Raw genomic sequence first — 19200 nt, forward strand, 5'->3', positions numbered from 1 at the left:
GAAGGTGTATCCCTTTTACTTGTCTAGAACTTAGGAACCAAGCTATTGACAATATCTAGAATTTAGCATCAGGCAAGCCAACGATTGCGGTCAGACACCCTAACATGACAAGCGACCCTAACTGTACAACAACTCAAGTCAAATAGACACAATAATACGGCATCACCAATCATGTCAACCCTCACCAAACTGAATCCTTCTGAGACGAGCCAACATAACAACACCAGGAAATTACAAAAAAAGCGATACGCCGCCGACGACGGCCTAATCCGATGGCCTCACTTGTTCCCCCATGGGCACGACGAGCCTGACGTCGCACTCGTGGCTGCGCGTGATGCAGTGTAGCCATCCCTCCTCTGGCACCTTGCGCGTCTTGGCAGCGAGGTAGTTCATCCTCACCGTGAACTCCTCGTACTCCCTCTACATGCACGCACGCCACGATAGATCAGCCAAGCACTACACTTCAGTACTTCATACCTCCGATCAATCAATCTGTTACATGATCATGTATACCTTCATGGTGTGGCGCTCCTTGACGAACGACAGCGCGACCTTGTCCCTGAGGTAGCCCACGTTCCGCGCGAAGTAGGGCTCGGGTGCCCTCGGCTCGATGATACGTCCATTTTGCATCATGATTTTATAACGATATTTATTGCATTATGGGCTGTTATTACATATTATGTCACAATACTTATGCCTATTCTCTCTTATTTTACAAGGTTTACACGAAGAGGGAGAATGCCGGCAGCTGGAATTCTGGGCTAGAAAAGGAGCAAATATTAGAGACCTACTCTGCACAACTCCAAAAGTCCTGAAACTCCACGGAAGTCAGTTTCAGAATATATAAAAAATATTGGGCGAAGAAAGCACCGGAGGGGCCACCCACCATCCATGAGGGTGGGGGCACGCCCCCTGTCTCGTGGGCCCTCTGGCAGGCCTCCAGTGCCCATCTTTGGTTATATGAAGTCTTTTGCCCTGGAAAAAATTATAAGCAAGATCTCGGGATGAAACTCTGCCGCCACGAGGCGGATCCTTGGTGGAACCAATCTAGGGCTCCGGCGGAGCTGTTCTATCGGGTAAACATCCCTCCGGGAGGGGTAAATCATCACCATCGTCATCACCGTTGATCCTCTCATCGGGAGGGGGTCAATCTCCATCAACATCTTCACCAGCACCATCTCATCTCAAACCCTAGTTCATCTCTTGTATCCAATCTTTGTCTCAAAACCTCAGATCGGTACCTGTGGGTTACTAGTAGTGTTGATTACTCCTTGTAGTTGATGCTAGTTGGTTTATTTGGTGGAAGATCATATGTTCAGATCCTTTATGCATATTTAATACCCCTCTGATTATGAACATGAATATGATTTGTGAGTAGTTACGTTTGTTCCCGGGGACATGGGAGAAGTCTTGCTATAAGTGGTCATGTGAATTTGGTATTCGTTCGATATTTTGATGAGATGTATGTTGTCTTTCCTCTACTAGTGTCATGTGAACGTCGAATACATGACACTTCACCATTGTTTGGGCCTAGGGGAAGGCATTGGGAAGTAATAAGTAGATGATGGGTTGCTAGAGTGATAGAAGCTTAAACACTAGTTTATGCATTGCTTCATAAGGGGCTGATTTGGATCCATATGTTTCATGCTATGGTTAGGTTTACCTTAATACTTCTTTTGTAGTTGCGGATGCTTGCAAGAGGGGTTAATCATAAGTGAGATGCTTGTCCAAGGAAGGGCAGTACCCAAGCACCGATCCACCCACATATCAAATTATCAAAGTAACGAACGCAAATCACATGAGCGTGATGAAAACTAGCTTGACGATAATTCCCATATGTCCTCGGGAGCGCTTTCCTTTATATAAGAGTTTGTCCATGCTAATCATTTGCTACAAAAAGGATTGGGACATCTTGCTGCACCTTATTTACTTTTGTTACTTGTTACCCGTTACAAATTACCTTATCACAAAACTATCTGTTACCGATAATTTCAGTGCTTGCAGAGAATACCTTACTAAAAACCGCTTGTCATTTCCTTCTGCTCCTCGTTGGGTTCGACACTCTTACTTATCGAAAGGACTACAATAGATCCCCTATACTTGTGGGTCATCAAGACTCTTTTCTGGCGCCGTTGTCGGGGAGTGAAGCGCCTTTGGTTGGTGGAATTTGGTAAGGAAAAATTTATATAGTGTGCTAAAATTTACTATCACTTGTTACTATGGAAAGTAATCCTTTGAGGGGCTTGTTTGGGGTATCTTCACCCCGACCAGTAGAGCAAAGAGTTGCTCCTGAACCTACTAAAAATGTTTATCTTGAAATTCCTTTGGGTATGATAGATAAACTGCTAGCTAATCCTTTTACAGGAGATGGAACATTGCATCCCGGTTTGCACCTAATCTATGTGGATGAAGTTTGTGGATTATTTAAGCTTGCAGGTATACCCAAGGATGTTATCAAGAAGAAGGTCGTTCCTTTATATTTGAAGAGAAAGACATTGTCATGGTTTAGGCTATGTGATGATATTGGATCACGGAACTACAACCAATTGAAATTGGAATTTCCTCAGAAGTTTTATCCTATGCATCTGGTTCATCATGATCGTAATTATATATATAATTTTTGGCCTCGCGAAGGATAAAGCATCGCTCAAGCTTGGGGGGGGGGCTTAAGTCAATGTTATATTCATGCCCCAATCATGAGGTCTCAAGAGAAATTATTATTCAAAAAATTTATGCTCGGCTTTCTCTCAATAATCGCTCCATGCTCGGTACTTCTTGTACTGGTTCTTTTATGATGAAGACTATTGAATTCAAATGGGATTTATTGGAAAGAATTAAATGCAACTCTGAATATTGGGAACTCGACGAAGGTAAGGAGTCATGTATAACACCTAAGTTTGATTGTGTTAAGTCTTTTATGGATACCGATGTTTTTCATGAATTTAGCACTAAATATGGACTTGACTCTGAGATAGTAGCTTCTTTTTGTGAATCATTTTCTACTCATGTTGATCTCCCTAAGGAGAAGTGGATTACATATCATCCTCCCATTGACGTAAAAGTAGTTGAACCTATTAAAGTTGAAGAAAAGATTATCACTTATAATGTTGATCCTATTGTTCCTACCGCTTATATTGGCAAACCACCTTTCCCTATTAGAATAAAGGATTATGCTAAAGCTTCAACTGTGGTCAACAAAAGTAACATTAGAACACCCAAACCCTCTGAGAAAATTAAAGTTGAACCTAGTATTGCTATGGTTAAAGATCTCTTGTCTGATAATATTGATGGGCATGCTATTTACTTTTGTAATGAAGCTGCTAGAATTGCTAGACCCGATACTAAAAATAAACATAGACCTGTTGTAGCATGCCTGTTATTTTTGTTAAAATAGGAGATCATTGCTATCATGGCTTATGTGATATGGGTGCTAGTGCTAGTGCAATACCTCATTCCTTCTCTGAAGAAATTATGCATGATATTGCACCTGCTGAGTTAGAAGGTATCGATGTTACAATTAAGCTTGCCAATAGAGAAACTATTTCACCGGTTGGGATTGTTAGAGATGTTGAAGTCTTGTGTGGGTAAGTTAAATATCCTTTTTATTTTCTTGTTCTTGGTTCCGCACAAGATGACTTTTGTCCCATTATATTTGGTAAACCCTTCTTGAATACTGTTAATGCTAAGATAGACTGCAAAAAGGATATTGTTTCTGTTGGTTTAGGGGATATGTCTCATGATTTTAATTTTGCTAAATTTCGTAGAAAACCCCATGACAAAGAATTGCCTCGTAAAGATGAAATTATTGGTCTTCCTTCTATTGCGGTGCCTCCTAATGATCCTTTAGAACAATATTTGCTAGACCATGAAAATGATATGTTTATGAATGAAAGAAGGGAAATAGATGAAGTATTCTTTAAACAGGGGCGTATTTTGAAACACAACTTGCCTATTCAAATTCTAGGGGATCCCCCTCCACCCAAGGGTGACCCCGTGTTTGAGCTCAAACCATTACCTGATACTCTTAAATATCCTTATCTTGATGAAAAGAAGATATATCATGTTATTATTAGTGCTCACCTTTCAGAGCAGGAAGAAGAGAAATTATTGAAAACTTTGAAGAAGCACCATGCTGCTATTGGATATACTCTTGATGATCTTAAGGGCATTAGTCCCACTCTATGCCAGCATAAAATAAAATTGGAGAAAGACGCTAAACCAGTTGTTGATCACCAACGATGGTTAAATCCTAAGATGAAAGAAGTGGTAAGAAAAGAAATACTAAAGCTCCTGGAGGTAGGTATAATCTATCTCGTTGCTGATAGTCAGTGGGTAAGTCATGTCCATTGTGTCCCTAAGAAGGGAGGTATTACTGTTGTTCCTAATGATAAAGATGAATTGATCCCAGAAAAAATTGTTACAGGTTATAGAATGGTAATTGATTTCCGCAAATTAAATAAAGCTACTAAAAAGGATCATTACCCTTTACCTTTTATTGATCAAATGCTAGAAAGATTATCTAAACATACACATTTTTTCTTTCTAAATGGTTATTCTGGTTTCTCTCAAATACCTGTGTCAAAAGAGGATCAGGAAAAGACCACTTTTACTTGCCCTCTCGGTACCTTTGCTTATAGATGTATACCTTTTGGTTTATGTAATGCACCTGCTACCTTTCAAAGATGTATGACTGCTATATTCTCTGACTTTTGTGAAAAGATTGTTGAGGTTTTCATGGATGATTTCTCCATATATGGAACTTCTTTTGATGACTGCTTAAGCAACCTTGATCAAGTTTTGCAAGGATGTGAAGAAACAAATATTGTCTTGAATTGGGAGAAGTGCCACTTTATGGTTAATGAAGGTATTGTCTTGGGGCACTACAGGAATCAACTACTTTGCCGTCTGCCAAGGCAGACGGCAAAGGCATGGAAGGCGGACGACAAAGGCCTTTGCCGTCTTCCGTGGACGGCAAAAGGCGCCGGCAAAGAAAGGATCGACAAATACCTTCTTTGTCATCTGCTTCCTGACGTGGACGGCAAAAGAGCCTTTGCCATCAGCGGCGGACGGCAAAGAAAGTAGATGGCAATAAACTCGATGTTAGTCCATTAGGTGGCTAACGGCAGTCTTTGCCGTCCATGGCTGACGGCAAAGAGCATCAGGCCTTTGCCATCTGCCACTGTAGGCAAATTGACCAAATGGTCAACTTCCAGAAAACATAGGTGGTTGCCACGTGGCTTCTTAGATGTCCGAAAGAGGTATTGAAGTTGATAAAGCTAAAGTTGATGCTATTGAAAAGATGTCTTATCCAAAGGACATTAAAGGTATAAGAAGTTTCCTTGGTCATGCCGGTTTTTATAGGAGGTTCATTAAAGACTTCTCAAAAATTTCCAGGCCTCTGACTAATCTCTTATTAAAAGATGTTCCTTTTGTATTTGATGATGATTGTGTACAAGGATTTGAAATACTTAAGAAAGCCTTGATTTCTGCACCTATTGTTCAGCCTCCTGATTGGAATTTACCCTTTGAAATTATGTGTGATGCTAGTGATTATGCTGTAGGTGCTATTTTAGGACAAAGAGTTGATAAGAAATTAAATTTTATCCAATATGCTAGTAAAACTCTAGATAGTGCCCGGAGAAATTATGCTACTACTGAAAAAGAATTTTTAGCAGTTGTATTTGGTTGTGATAAGTTCATACCTTATATTGTTTATTCTAAAGTAACTGTTCACACTGATCATGCTGCTATTAAATACCTTATGGAAAAGAAAGATGCTAAACCTAGACTTATTAGATGGGTTCTCCTGCTACAAGAATTTGATTTGCATATTATTGATAAAAAGGGAGCTGAGGACCCCATTGCAGACAACTTATCTAGGTTAGAGAATGTTCTTGATGACACACTACCTATTGATGATAGCTTTCCTGATGAACAATTAGCTATCATAAATGCTTCTCGTACTGCTCCATGGTATGCTGATTATGCTAATTACATTGTTGCTAAATTTATACCACCTAGTTTCACATACCAGTAAAAGAAAAGGTTTTTCCTATGATTTAAGACATTGCTTTTGGGATGACCCACACCTTTATAAAGAAGGAGTAGATGGGGTTATTAGATGTTGTGTACCTGAGCATGAACAGGAACAGATAGTATGCAAGTGTCACTCCGAAGCTTATGGAGGACACCATGCTGGAGATAGAATTGCACATAAGGTATTGCAATCCGGTTTTTATTGGCGTACTCTCTTCAAGGATGCCCGTAAGTTTGTCTCGTCTTGTGATGAATGTCAAAGAATTGGTAATATTAGTAGACGTCAAGAAATTCCTATGGATTATTCACTTGTTATTGAACCATTTGACGTTTGGGGCTTTGATTATATGGGACCGTTTCCTTCCTCTAATGGTTATACACATATTTTAGTTGTTGTTGATTACGTTACTAAGTGGGTAGAAGCTATTCCAACTAGTACTGCTGATCATAACACCTCTATTAAGATGCTTTAAGAAGTTATTTTTCCGAGCTTTGGAGTCCCTAGATATTTAATGACTGATGGTGGTTCACATTTTATTCATGGTGTTTTTCATAAAATGCTTGCTAAGTATGACGTTAATCATAGAATTGCATCTCCATATCACCCACAGTGTAGTGGTCAAGTAGAACTGAGTAATAGAGAGTTTAAATTAATTTTGCAAAAGACTATTAATAGATCTAGAAAGAATTGGTCCAAGAAACTTGATGATGCATTATGGGCCTATAGAACTGCATATAAAAATCCTATGGGTATGTCTCCGTATAAGATGGTTTATGGAAAAGCATGTCACTTACCTCTCAAACTATAACATAAAGCATATTGGGCTATTAAAGAGCTCAATTATGATTTCAAACTTGCCGGTGAGAAGAGACTATTTGACATTAGCTCGCTTTATGAATGGAGAACCCAGGCCTATGAGAATGCCAAGCTGTTGAAAGAAAATGTTAAAAGATGGCATGACAAAAGGATACAAAAATGTGAGTTTAATGTAGGTGATTATGTATTGTTATACAACTCTCGTTTAAGATTTTTTTCCAGGAAAACTCCTCTCTAAATGGGAAGGTCTTTACATTATCGAGGAGGTCTATCGTTCCGGTGCCATAAAAATCAACAACTTCAAAGGCACAAATCCGAGGGTGGTTAACGGTCAAAGAATCAAACATTATATCTCAGGTAATCCTATAAATGTTGAAACTAATATTGTTGAAACCGTAACCCCGGAGGAGTATATAAGGGACACTTTCCAGAACGTTTCAACCTCCAAAAAGGAAGAGGTATGTGGTACGGTAAGTAAACCAACTCCAAAACAGTTCTAATAGCTGTTTCTCCCTTTTGGAATATTTAAGAAAAAAGGAAAATAAGAAGAAGTCCGAAAAGGACATGAGGCATCCATGAGGGTGGAGGGCGCGCCCTACCCCCCTGGGCACGCCCCCTATATCGTGGGCACCTCGTGTGCCTTCGGACTCCGTTTTCTTGCACGATACTTCTTTTGGTCGGTAAAAATTCATTATATAATCTCCCGAAGGTTTTGACCACCGTACCATGCAAATATCCTCTGTTTTTGTTTTGAGTTGTTCTGCTGCAGAGTTTGATCAAGATGCCTTCTCAAGAGTCAGTCGGGGAGAGCCGGGTGTCTCATCCGACACCGGGACCAGGAGCAAACAGTGATGCTGACCACTTTGGGCCATCAACAGAGGAAGAGGTGGAGGCCGACTTGAAAAGGATATATGCCATGGAAGAGAATCAAGAAGTTACTTCTCGTTTCCGAGCCGGGTTCAGGATGGGGGAACTACAGAGCTTAGCTATTCCAAACTCGGTCATCCCTTCCAATGTTAGATTTCTTTCTTATGAAAATATGAAAAAGAGTGTTACTTGTTCTACCACAGCTATGCAACATCCATGGGTGAAAGGAGCTTTAGCCGTCATGGGCAAGCTCCGTAAGGAAATAATGGAACTCAAGCAACAAGTTAATAAGCTCGAGGAAGAGAATCACATCCTGAGGGGCATCATCGCCAAGAACATCAATCACCACCTCCGAAGAAAGAGACATAAATACATGTGTATGGGCACTCCCCTTGGCAACTGCCAAGCTTGGGGGAGTGCCCCTGTATTGTATCACCATCACACTTTTATCTTTACCATTTTTCTTAGTTCGATCCTTTTGGTAATATCTTGATCCAGTAGAATAAAGTTTTAGTATGATTTAGTTTTGAGTTTTGCTTTATGATCCTTCTATGTAATCGAGTCAGTGAGCTATACATAATAAAGATTAGTTTCGAGTCAAGGGCTTGGTTATCTTGCTATGATCTTGAGAAAAAAGAGAAAGAATAGAAAGAATAAAGAGATCGTATTGATCTTATGGAGAGTAATGACTTCACATATAGAGTATGATGAATAATAGTTGTTGAGAGTTGACAAACATAGTTTTGGTCATCGTTGCAATTAATAGGAAGTAATAAAGATAGAGAGGTTTTCACATATAAATATACAATCTTGGACATCTTTTATGATTGTGAGCACTCATTAAAATAAGACATGCTAAAAAGTTGATGTTGGACAAGGAAGACAACGTAATGGGTTATGTTTTCTTACATCCGAAATAAATTATATTGTCATGGATCATCCAACATGTTGAGCTTGCCTTTCCCTCTCATGCTAGCCAAATTCCTTGCACCAAGTAGAGATACTACTTGTGCTTCCAAATATCCTTAAACCCAGTTTTGCCATGAGAGTCCACCATATCTACCTATGGATTGAGTAAGATCCTTCAAGTAAGTTGTCATTGTTGCAAGCAATAAAAATTGCTCTCTAAATATGCATGATTTATTAGTGTGGAGAAAATAAGCTTTATACAATCTTGTGATGTGGAAGAAATAAAAGCAATGGACTGCATAATAAAGGTCCATATCACAAGTGGAAATATAAAGTGACGTTCTTTTGCATTAAGATTTCGTGCATCCAACCATAAAAACACACGACAACCTCTGCTTCCCTCTGTGAAGGGCCTATCTTTTATTCTTGGCTTATACTTCATACAAGAGTCATGGTGATCTTCCCCTTTCCTTTTTACATTTTATCCTTTGGCAAGCACAATGTGTTGGAAAGATCCTGATATATATAGCTAATTGGATGTGAGTTTTCATGAACTATTATTGTTGACATTACCCTTGAGGTAAAAGGTTGTGTCGTGGGTTTGTCACGGCAGATGTCCTCGTGAAAGGACTTAGTCGTGGAGCCATCGCAACGGGTTAGCTTAAAGGGGTTAAACCGGACAAGGGGACACGGGAGTTTATACTAGTTCGGCCCCTTCGATGAAGGTAAAAGCCTACGTCTAGTTGTGATTGGTATTGCTAGGGTTTCGAAGGCCAGGGAGAAAATCCGCTTTGTCTGGCTCTTGAGTTGTTGTTGTCTGTCTCTCAACCGCGGCCGGGTCGTCCCTTTATATACATAGGTTGACGCCCGCCGGGCTACAGAGTCCCGAAGACGGATTATAAACGTTTCCGGTTCGGCCTCTCTCTTTCTATCTTACTATACAAGTTACATGACTAGGCCGGTTTACATTTACAGACTGTAACCCGCCTTTGGGCCCTCCATAAAGCGCCAGCATCTTTACATCTTCATGGACTTCTAATCTTCAAAGAGACAACCTGGCTACATAAGGCCGGTTTACCTCCAGTAGTAATATCCCGAACATTAGGCCCCAGATTGGTTTGAACTTGTTCATCTCAATCTTCCACACTTTAGAAAAAATCTTTTCTCTTATCTTCATTTTTGATCTTGTAAACCGCCGTGACGTCATACTTCAAAATTACAATAAACCGCCGTGACGTCATCCATCTGTTGATGTCGGAGATTTCCTTCATTTAATACATATCCAGTCATCGAGGCAACACCTTTATTAACTTAACCATTTTTTGGGCTCCTCGATTCCCGTACTTGCCATTTCATCACTTCGCCTTATAAATAGGACCGAGGGGTCATTTTCACCGTTTCCCCCCGTGCCTCTTCGCGCCGTCTTCCTCGCGCCGCTCAGCCTCTGGAGCTCCGCCGCCACCGTCGACCGTCGCCTCTGCTCCGACCTTGGCCGCTGCATCACCCTGAACGCACCAGAATACTGCGGCGCCCTTTCGCTTCCTCACCAGCTCCAGTAAGTTCTCTGCTTCTTTCACCATAGATCTGTTCTAGGGTTTCGACATTCTTCGCAGTTCTTCCGAAGTTCATCAGTGATATTCTTCCCTGTTCTTCATTTAATAGATGGACACTTCATGCTTGATGCATCTCTTGCCGTAGCTTACCTACCATGGTCATCACAAATCCTTATGCGCAAAGAACTGATCTAGTCTGTCAAAAATTGCTTCAGTTCTGCACCCCTTCAAGATCCAATTATTTTTGCTTTTATGTCTTAGCTTTAGATCCAAAAGTTTTATACATCACTGTGAGATCTGTTTCTATGCTCCTATGAGATCCGTTTCTCCTCGTACCAATATAAGCGGTTTAGCATTGTATAAATAGTCTATGCCATTAGTCCTTTGATAAACCGGAAGAGCATGTTACCTTCACAATTATGCTCCGGTTTAACAGTGTCTGATCAACCCTGTGCTAGCATTAACTTTCTCTCTCATTATACTAGTCTCCGGGTTGTACCATTTATCATATCAGCATGTTTCTTACTCCCTTGTCTCTTGTGTATAATCATGCGTAATTTATAAACCGGCCTTTCATTTTCAGTTTGTTCGCTTTGCAATGGCTAAACAATTCACTGCCTGCAACTGGGCTCGTTCCCGGGTTACTGAGGATCAATTGAATGAGATGGTTAGCATCGGCTCTCTGCCTAAGAAAACTGAGATCAAATGGCGAGTTCCAGGAACAGAGAATCCTCCAACCCCAAGACAAGGCGAGGTGGTAATCTTTGTTGACCATATAGGCCGTGGTTTCAAACCGCCAGGGTCAAAATTCTATCTAGATGTACTTGCCAGCTTCCAACTGCATCCACAAGATATTGGTCCCAACTCAGTCTCCAACTTATGTAATTTCCAAGTCTTTTGTGAAGCCTATTTACAATAAGAACCAACTGCAGAATTGTTCCGGGATTTCTTTCACTTAAACCGGTGCACAGAGTTTGTGAATGGCCCGAACATAGAGCTTGGTGGTGTCTCGATTCAAAAGCGGAAAGAAGTGGAATTTCCTCATGCCAAACACCATAGCCACCCAAAGGAATGGAACCAAACATGGTTCTATTGCAGAGACACTTTGCCTGAGGATGAAAATCCCCTCCCCGGCTTCCATGATCATAGATTATCCAATACTCACCCAATGCCACAACGCCTGAGCTCTTCGGAAAGGGCAAAATACGCTCCTCAAATCACCAAGCTCTGGGCCTTTATGGCAAACGGTTTAACAGGCGTGGATTTTGTGCGCTGTTGGATATCCTGGAGTATCTTGCCGCTAAGCCGGCGTCCCAGTTTAATGTGCGAATATACCGGCGAAGTTGACAATCCTCAACGCCACTGCAATATCCAATTATCTGAGGAAGAATTTACCGAAGGTGTAAAGAAAATTCTGAATGAATCGGAACTGGTCTGTAGTCAAACCGGTCTGAGTCCCTTCTATACCAAGAACAAACCGCCTGCTGTAAGCATTACACTTCCTCTTCATCTCTAATATCTTTAACTTATACAAGCTGTAACCCTTCTTCTTTATATATAGGGCGATGACCCTTTTTGGAAACAGAAATCCATAGAGAAAGCGGCAAAGCCAACTGGAGACAAAGTGGTCAAACCAACCCGCCCAAAGACCAAAGCCGTAAAACGGACGTCAAAGCGGAAAACGGCTGACCAGATTAATACGGAACTTGATGATGATACTGATGACCCAGAAGTTGAGGTAGAACTTGACTCACTTGGCTCTCTTTTTATGCATCTTGTTAACAATGATCTTCCTCAGGAGGAGGCAGAAGCTAGTCAGGCTGATGACGTAGAGGTAATTACCCTTTCCTCCAGTTCAGACTCTATGGCAACACAAAAAACTCGCCAAGCAATCTAGAAAGTAAGCTTTTCTCATCCTCTTGCTCACTTGGATCCAACATTTATTTTGAAGACTCAACAGCATGAAGCTCGCCGGACAACCCGGCAAAGTGGCCAACAGGTCACCTCTACCGGTTTACCTGATGCTCCAGTTTGGAAGCGCCGGTCTAAGATCTCTCCTACTTCTGACCATTCTTACCCCAAGGCAGGTAATTCAGACAGCCTCTTAATCCGTCCGATTCAAATTATCAGGTGACACCTCCTTCCTCTTCTGGTGAATCAACAGCAACTCAACTCCCCCCTTTGAAAACTGTGGCCGGGTAAGTTATGAAAAAACCTTTCCTTTCAATGCGCCTTACATCTTTTGAACAGGATGTTAATCCTTTTTTATTCTGTTTGCAGGGCCAAAGCGAGACCCAGCAAGAAAGCTCGGGTCACCAATCCGCCAAAAGACCCTGTTGCTGAAGAAGAAGAACCAAGAGGTGAAAGGGAGCAGTCTAGTGAACCGGAAGGCCTCCATCCTGAAACAACTTTTGATGATCCGCCCCTTGACGGCCAACATATTGACGAACCAACAGATGTTGAGCCTGCCGCCCCTGATACTGAACCGGCAGAACCAAACCGGGCTAATCCAATGAAAGACACTAAAATTCCATCATCATCCACCAAAAATTCTGAAGGCCAAGGTGATGACATTATTATTACTGGAACATGCCACAGCTCTCCTGGTCATCCCATCATTTTGGCTCAGCATAGTGCCAAAGAAGAGCAAATTGCCAGGGATAAAGGTAAATGGAGCAGCGACTTATCAAACTATGCTCATCTTAACGCTGATGAGCTTCATTCCGGCTCATGAACCGTCTGCACTCAAACCGGGATTATGAAGCCGGTTTGGTGAATTTGATGAAAGAACGATATGAGGTAAATTCTTCTCCCTTGTACATTGATTTATAGCTGAAATACCATTCCAAGTAGCCTCTAAGAGCCGTTTTATGATTGTTAATCATAAACCGGGTCTTTGTAACACTTCAAGCATCCCATCATTCATCCTTGCAAAGGCGTGTCCTCAATCATAGATAAGACTCATATTTGAAAAAGAATTAGATAACATTCTGCAGCATAGCCCCCAAAGGACGGTTTAACTTGGCAAGTTAATCTGGTTTTTAATCCACATTGCCGGTTTAGAACAAACATACATTAGCCCTCAAGTGTCAAGGATAATGCTTGCATTGTTCTGGAGACTTGTATAGAGGGTAGTATTTGAGAGAAAATAGGCATTAGCCCCCAAGTATGAAGTGGATAACTTGTTATATGCTTTATACTTCGTGCATAAATATGTTGTTTTGTTGAATATACCTTCAATGTTGCAGGCTGAACTGAGAAGCAAAGATGCCCAAAACTCTGACTTGCAAGAAAATGTGAAGTCCCAACAAGCCGAAGCTGCAAAAGCCAAAGAGGAGCTGACGCAGGCCCTGGCCGGAATGGAAAAATTGAAAGAATCCTGCAACCGAGATCGTGCTGAATGGGAAACCGAAAAAGCTGGTTTGACCAAAAGGGTTGTAGATGTCGAGGAAGCCCTGAAACTGGTGGTTGAAGAACTAGCCGGTTTGAAGCGCCAAATCAATGCTATGACCTCTGCTATCTTTGGTAAGTGTCTGCTTATGTATGTTGCACTAGTCAATGAATCTTAAAACTGACCAAAATGTTGATAAAATCTTTGGCAGGAACTCGGATCACTCATCTTGGTGCAGATATGCGGATGAAGCTCAAAGCGGCATATACATTGGTTGAGCAGCTATACTCTGGATCTCAGCGAGCCATTAGTACAGCGGCTTATAACAAACCGGCGCCAACATTGATTAAGGAGACCCTTGAGAAGCTGGGCATGTTACCGGCGCGTATTGTCGAGTTGAAAAGAGCTGCTGCAAGAGCAGGAGCATTAACCGCCCTTATTCGAGCCAAGGCCTGGATTCCAGACCTTGAAGCGGAGGATATCATTAAAGGATATCCAGGCGTTAAAGAAGACAGTTCAAACTTTGACAATGATGATCATCGGCGGCTGACCAAACAGATGCGGCCAGCGGCCAGCAAATTGGCTGAGGACACCGATTTGTCCCATTTTCAACCGTTATATGATGCAGAAGGGAAAATACAGCTGGCTGATATCCATGAAACTTGTGCCTCCGATTCATAAGCACACTTATGCCCCTGATATTAACCCTTCTGATCTTATCCATGAAGAGGCAGTGTTCCAAGCTTTAACCGAAATTGACTGGTCAACGTCTGATTTCCAGCGGCTGGGGAGGGATGAAGAAGTGCCAACACCAACTGATCTGCAACCATCAAACCATCGTGATGAAGAGTCCTGATCCGGTCACTGGTTTATATGGCTACTATGAAAAACAATGGCACTGTTTGAACTGCTTTGAAGCTTCACGTAATAGGATAGCTGAAACTTTGTTTATCTGCCATGCCATCGAGCATGTTTCATAATGCTTTGTGACAATCTGTGCCGCCCTTCAGGATATATTGCCTTCCTAGGTCCAAAAAACTTAAAAATGTCTAGCGGTTTACCGCTAAACATGTCATAATATCCAAGAAGTATATAGTACTTTAGCTGAATAATCAAGTGTTTGTACAAAAAATAATGTACAGAACATACCTGATTGATTGACCAAACGTGTATACAACAAAGGTGTTTAACACCAACCCGATACGTTTGGTAATTTCATCTTCATAATGCCGGTCTATCTATTAAACCGGACCGGTATAACTATCGGATTTTTTTAACACTGGTGATTTAGTCAAACCAGACCGGGTCAATGACCACCGGTTTATAATTGATCATGTGCCAACAACTGGTAGTTGGAAAGCAAGCCGGGTCAAGGACGCCGGTTTATCAAAAAATACTTATGATTGTCAACAAACAAAATTCAAATAGGAAAATATGCGAGGCTTTTTACGAGCTGTGAGTCTCCAAATCGAGGATTTTCATGGGCTGCCAGGCCTCTAAGTTAAACCATTTAACAAAGCCTTTTAAGATGGGCCTCCAATTAACCAATCATCGTTTTAACTGTGACAAGTTCAGGGTCTGTAAAAGATTGACTTGTCAAACGTTCGATGGGTCATGCCAGGATTACCTAGATAGGATTGGCTTACTTGATGAAGGCAGGTTAACTCGGGGTTTTAGGTGAATACACCAGGCTTCCAAGCCGTGGCTTGATAGCCAATTACGAGGGTCCTTTCAAACTCTTTGTTGCTTTGCAAAAAAGAGCCCCCAATTAACTTTATGAGCGATGCTCAGCGTGTGCCTATGTTTGAGTTTGTATTGTGTACAATACCCTCTTTGGCTCCACAAATTTTTCCTTGTGTGGATGAAATGCCTATCAAGAGGTGTAGGTGTGGTTAAAACATGACCAAGCCCCCTAGTGATTTTCTTTATCTTTATGCAGCTGCTAAAGCCGATTTAACAAAGACTCCGCTTTGACCGTTAACTTGTAAAAGCACACATATGATATAAGAAAGAACAGATACCCCGCTTATAATGGAGGCTCCGGTTTATTATATGGTATATACACTGTCATAAATATGTACAGGTGAAGAGCCTATGGCTTCAAGTATAGTAAGGCCGAAGGAGAGCTACGTTCCATGGCCGCTTTGTCTCCTCCTCCGATTGACGTGAGTCTTCATGCTCTCGAACATCAATGAGGTAGTAGGATCCGTTGTGCAGATTTTTGCTGACCACAAAGGGTCCTTCCCAAGGGGGGGGGGATAACTTGTGCATATCAGTCTGATCTGGATGAGCCGGAGCACCAAATCACCTTCTTGAAAGGTTCTAGGTTTAACCCGGTGGCTGTGATAACGTCGAAGATCTTGTTGATAAATCGCCGAACGTGCTGCTGCAAGATCCCGCTCTTCATCCAACAGGTCCAGAGAATCCTAACGTGCCTTCTCATTATCAGCTTCAACATAAGCTGCCACACGGGGCGAATCATGACGGATGTCACTAGGAAGAACCGCCTCCGCTCCATAAACCATGAAGAAAGGCGTGTAACCCATAGACCTATTGGGTGTGGTGTTGATGCTTCATAACACAGAAGGTAGCTCCTCGACCCAACAACCCGGCGTCCGCTTTAAGGGTACCATAAGCCTTGGTTTGATACCCCGTAGAATTTCTTGATTTGCTCTTTCCGCTTGACCATTAGATTGGGGGTGAGCCACTGATGCTAGATCAAGCCGGATGTGCTCACGTTGACAGAATTCTTCCATCTCCCCTTTTGATAAGTTAGTACCATTTTCTGTTATAATACTATGTGGAAAGCCAAACCGGAATATCACCTTTTTGATGAATTAAACCGCCGTGGCTGCATCACACTTGCTGACTGGCTCTGCCTCTACCCATTTAGTGAATTTATCAACTGCAACTAACAGATGGGTCTTCTTGTCCTTGGAGCGCTTGAAGGGTCCAACCATATCCAGCCCCCCAAGTTGCAAACGGCCACGTAATTGGAATCATCCGCAACTCTTGAGCCGGCACGTGCGCACAGCGGGCAAACTTTTGACATCCATCACATCTTTTGACTAAATCCTCCGCATCAGCATGCGCCATCAACCAGTAAAAACCGTGGCGAAAAGCTTTGGCAACCAACGACTTTGAACCGGCATGGTGACCACAATCCCCTTCATGAATTTCTCGTAAAATCTCACAACCTTCTTGAGGAGAAACACATCGCTGAATTGCTCCTGAAACACTGTAACGATGTAACTCCCCGTTGAGTATGGTCATGGACTTGGACCGCCGGATTATCTGTCGAGCCAACGTTTCCTCAGCTGGTAACTCGCCCCGGTTCATGTAATCCAGATATGGGATCGTCCAATCTGGTATGGCATGCAGAGCTGCCACCAACTGAGCCTCCGGATCAGGAATAGCCAAATCTTCTTCGGTTGGTATTTTGACTGACGGATTGTGCAATACATCAAGAAAGACATTGGGTGGAACCGGTTTACGTTGGGAACCAAGACGACTTAAAGCGTCCGCCGCTTCATTCTTCCGCCGGTCTATATGGTCCACCTGATAACCTTTAAAGTGACCAGACACTGCGTCCACCTCTCGCCGATATGCATCCATGAGTGGGTCCTTAGAATCCCAAGTGCCAGACACTTGCTGAGCCACTAGATCTGAATCGCCGAAGCACTTAACCCAGCTCAAATTCATCTATTTAGCCATCCGAAGACCGTGGAGTAAAGCCTCATATTCAGCTGCATTGTTAGTACAAGGGAACATTAAATGGAGGATAGAACAAAACTTGTCACCTCGTAGGGAAGTTAATACGACTCCAGCCCCTGAACCCTCTAACTGTCTGGATCCATCAAAATGAATAGTCCAATACACATTATCTGGTTTCTCCTCAGGTGCCTGTAACTCTATCCAATCGTTAATGAAATCTACAAGTGCCTGGGGCTTTATCACCGTGCGAGGTATATATTTGAGCCCGTGAGGTCCAAGCTCAATGGCCCACTTGGCAATCCGGCCAGTTGCCTCTCTGTTTTGAATGATGTCACCTAGAGGGGCTGAACTGACCACCATGATAGGATGGCCCTAAAAATAGTGTTTGAGCTTCCGGCTTGCCATAAACACCCCATACACCAGTTTCTGCCAATGTGGATACCTCTGCTTTGACTCAATGAGCACCTCACTGATATAATAAACCGGCCGTTGAACCGGATACTCTTTGCCAGGCTCCTTGCGCTCTACCATAATGGCTACGCTGACAGCCCGGGCATTAGCAGCCACATATAATAATAATGGCTCTTTATCAATCGATGCTGCCAGCACGGGCGGTTCCACTAGCTGCCTCTTCAGATCTTCAAACGCCTTATCAGCTGCCTCACTCCAGACAAAGTTATCTGTTTTCTTGAGCATCTGATATAAGGGGATGGCCTTCTCTCCAAGGCGGCTGATAAACTGGCTCAAGGCTGTAATCCGGCCGGCCAGATGTTGCACATCGTTAATACATGCCGGTTTAGCCAAGGACGTAATTGCTGCAATCTTTTCCGGATTAGCCTTAATGCCTCTGTTTGAAACCAGAAAGCCTAAGAGCTTGCCTGCCGGGACACCGAAAACACACTTCTCTGGATTGAGCATCATCTTATAAACCTGGAGATTGTCAAAGGTTTCCCGTAGATCATCTATTAATGTCCCCTCCTTTCTGGATTTAACCACAATATCATCCACATACACATGAACATTGCGCCCAATTTGTTTATGAAGGCAATTCTGAACACATCGCTGGTAAGTTGCCTGGGCACTCTTGAGTCCAAGGGCATGGAAACATAGCAGAAGGATCTAAAGGGAGTTATAAAGGCTGTCTTCTCCTGGTCCTTAACTGCCATTTTAATCTGATGATAACCAGAGTAAGCATCCAAAAAACACAAACGGTCACAACCCGCCGTAGCATCAATTATCTGATCAATGCGAGAGAGAGCAAAGGGGTCTGCAGGGCAAGCCTTGTTTAAATCTGTGTAGTCCACACACAAGCGCCAAGTGCCGTTTTTCTTAAGAACCAGCACCGGATTGGCTAACCACTCTGGATGAAAAACTTCCACAATAAACCTAGCAGCCAACAAACGGGCTACCTCTTCACCTATAGCCTTGCGTCTTTCCTCATTGAAACGGCGGAGGAACTGTCGGACCGGTTTGAATTTAGGATCAATGTTGAGTGTGTGCTCAGCAAGTTCTCTTGGTACACCTGGCATGTCAGAAGGTTTCCATGCAAAGATGTCCTGATTCTCACGGATGAACTCCATGAGCGCGCTTTCCTATTTGGGATCCAGGTTAGCGCTGATGCTGAACTGTTTGGATGAATCGCCAGGGACAAAGTCAACCATTTTAGTGTCTGTAGCTGATTTGAACTTCAATGCTGGATCATGTTCCGTAGTTGGCTTTTTTAAGGAGGTCATGTCTGCCGGATCAACTTGCTCCTTATAGAATTTTAACTCCTCCGTGGCACAAACCGACTCAGCATAAGCCGCATCGCCTTCTTCACACTCCAAAGCAATCTTTCTACTTCCATGTACTGTGATAGTCCCCTTATGACTTGGCATTTTAAGCTGTAGGTAAACATAACATGGCCTTGCCAT

The 19200-nt window shown here is 42.5% G+C and overlaps 1 protein-coding gene across 1 annotated transcript in view; it reads right to left on the reverse strand.

The window, feature by feature from the left end:
• Nucleotides 1-264: 264 nt before the first annotated feature.
• The window catches only part of LOC125546958 (putative cellulose synthase A catalytic subunit 11 [UDP-forming]), a 52692-nt gene continuing 33756 nt past the window's right edge, over nt 265-19200 (reverse strand). The window contains exons 3-4 of the mRNA XM_048711039.1: nt 514-616; nt 265-420 (exon numbers count right to left, since the gene is read on the reverse strand). Coding sequence (XP_048566996.1) covers nt 265-420; nt 514-616 — 259 coding nt within the window. The remainder of the gene's footprint in view (nt 421-513; nt 617-19200) is intronic.

Source organism: Triticum urartu, chromosome 3 (assembly GCF_003073215.2).
Source record: "Triticum urartu cultivar G1812 chromosome 3, Tu2.1, whole genome shotgun sequence".
In the NCBI taxonomy this organism is placed as follows: Eukaryota; Viridiplantae; Streptophyta; class Magnoliopsida; order Poales; family Poaceae; genus Triticum; species Triticum urartu.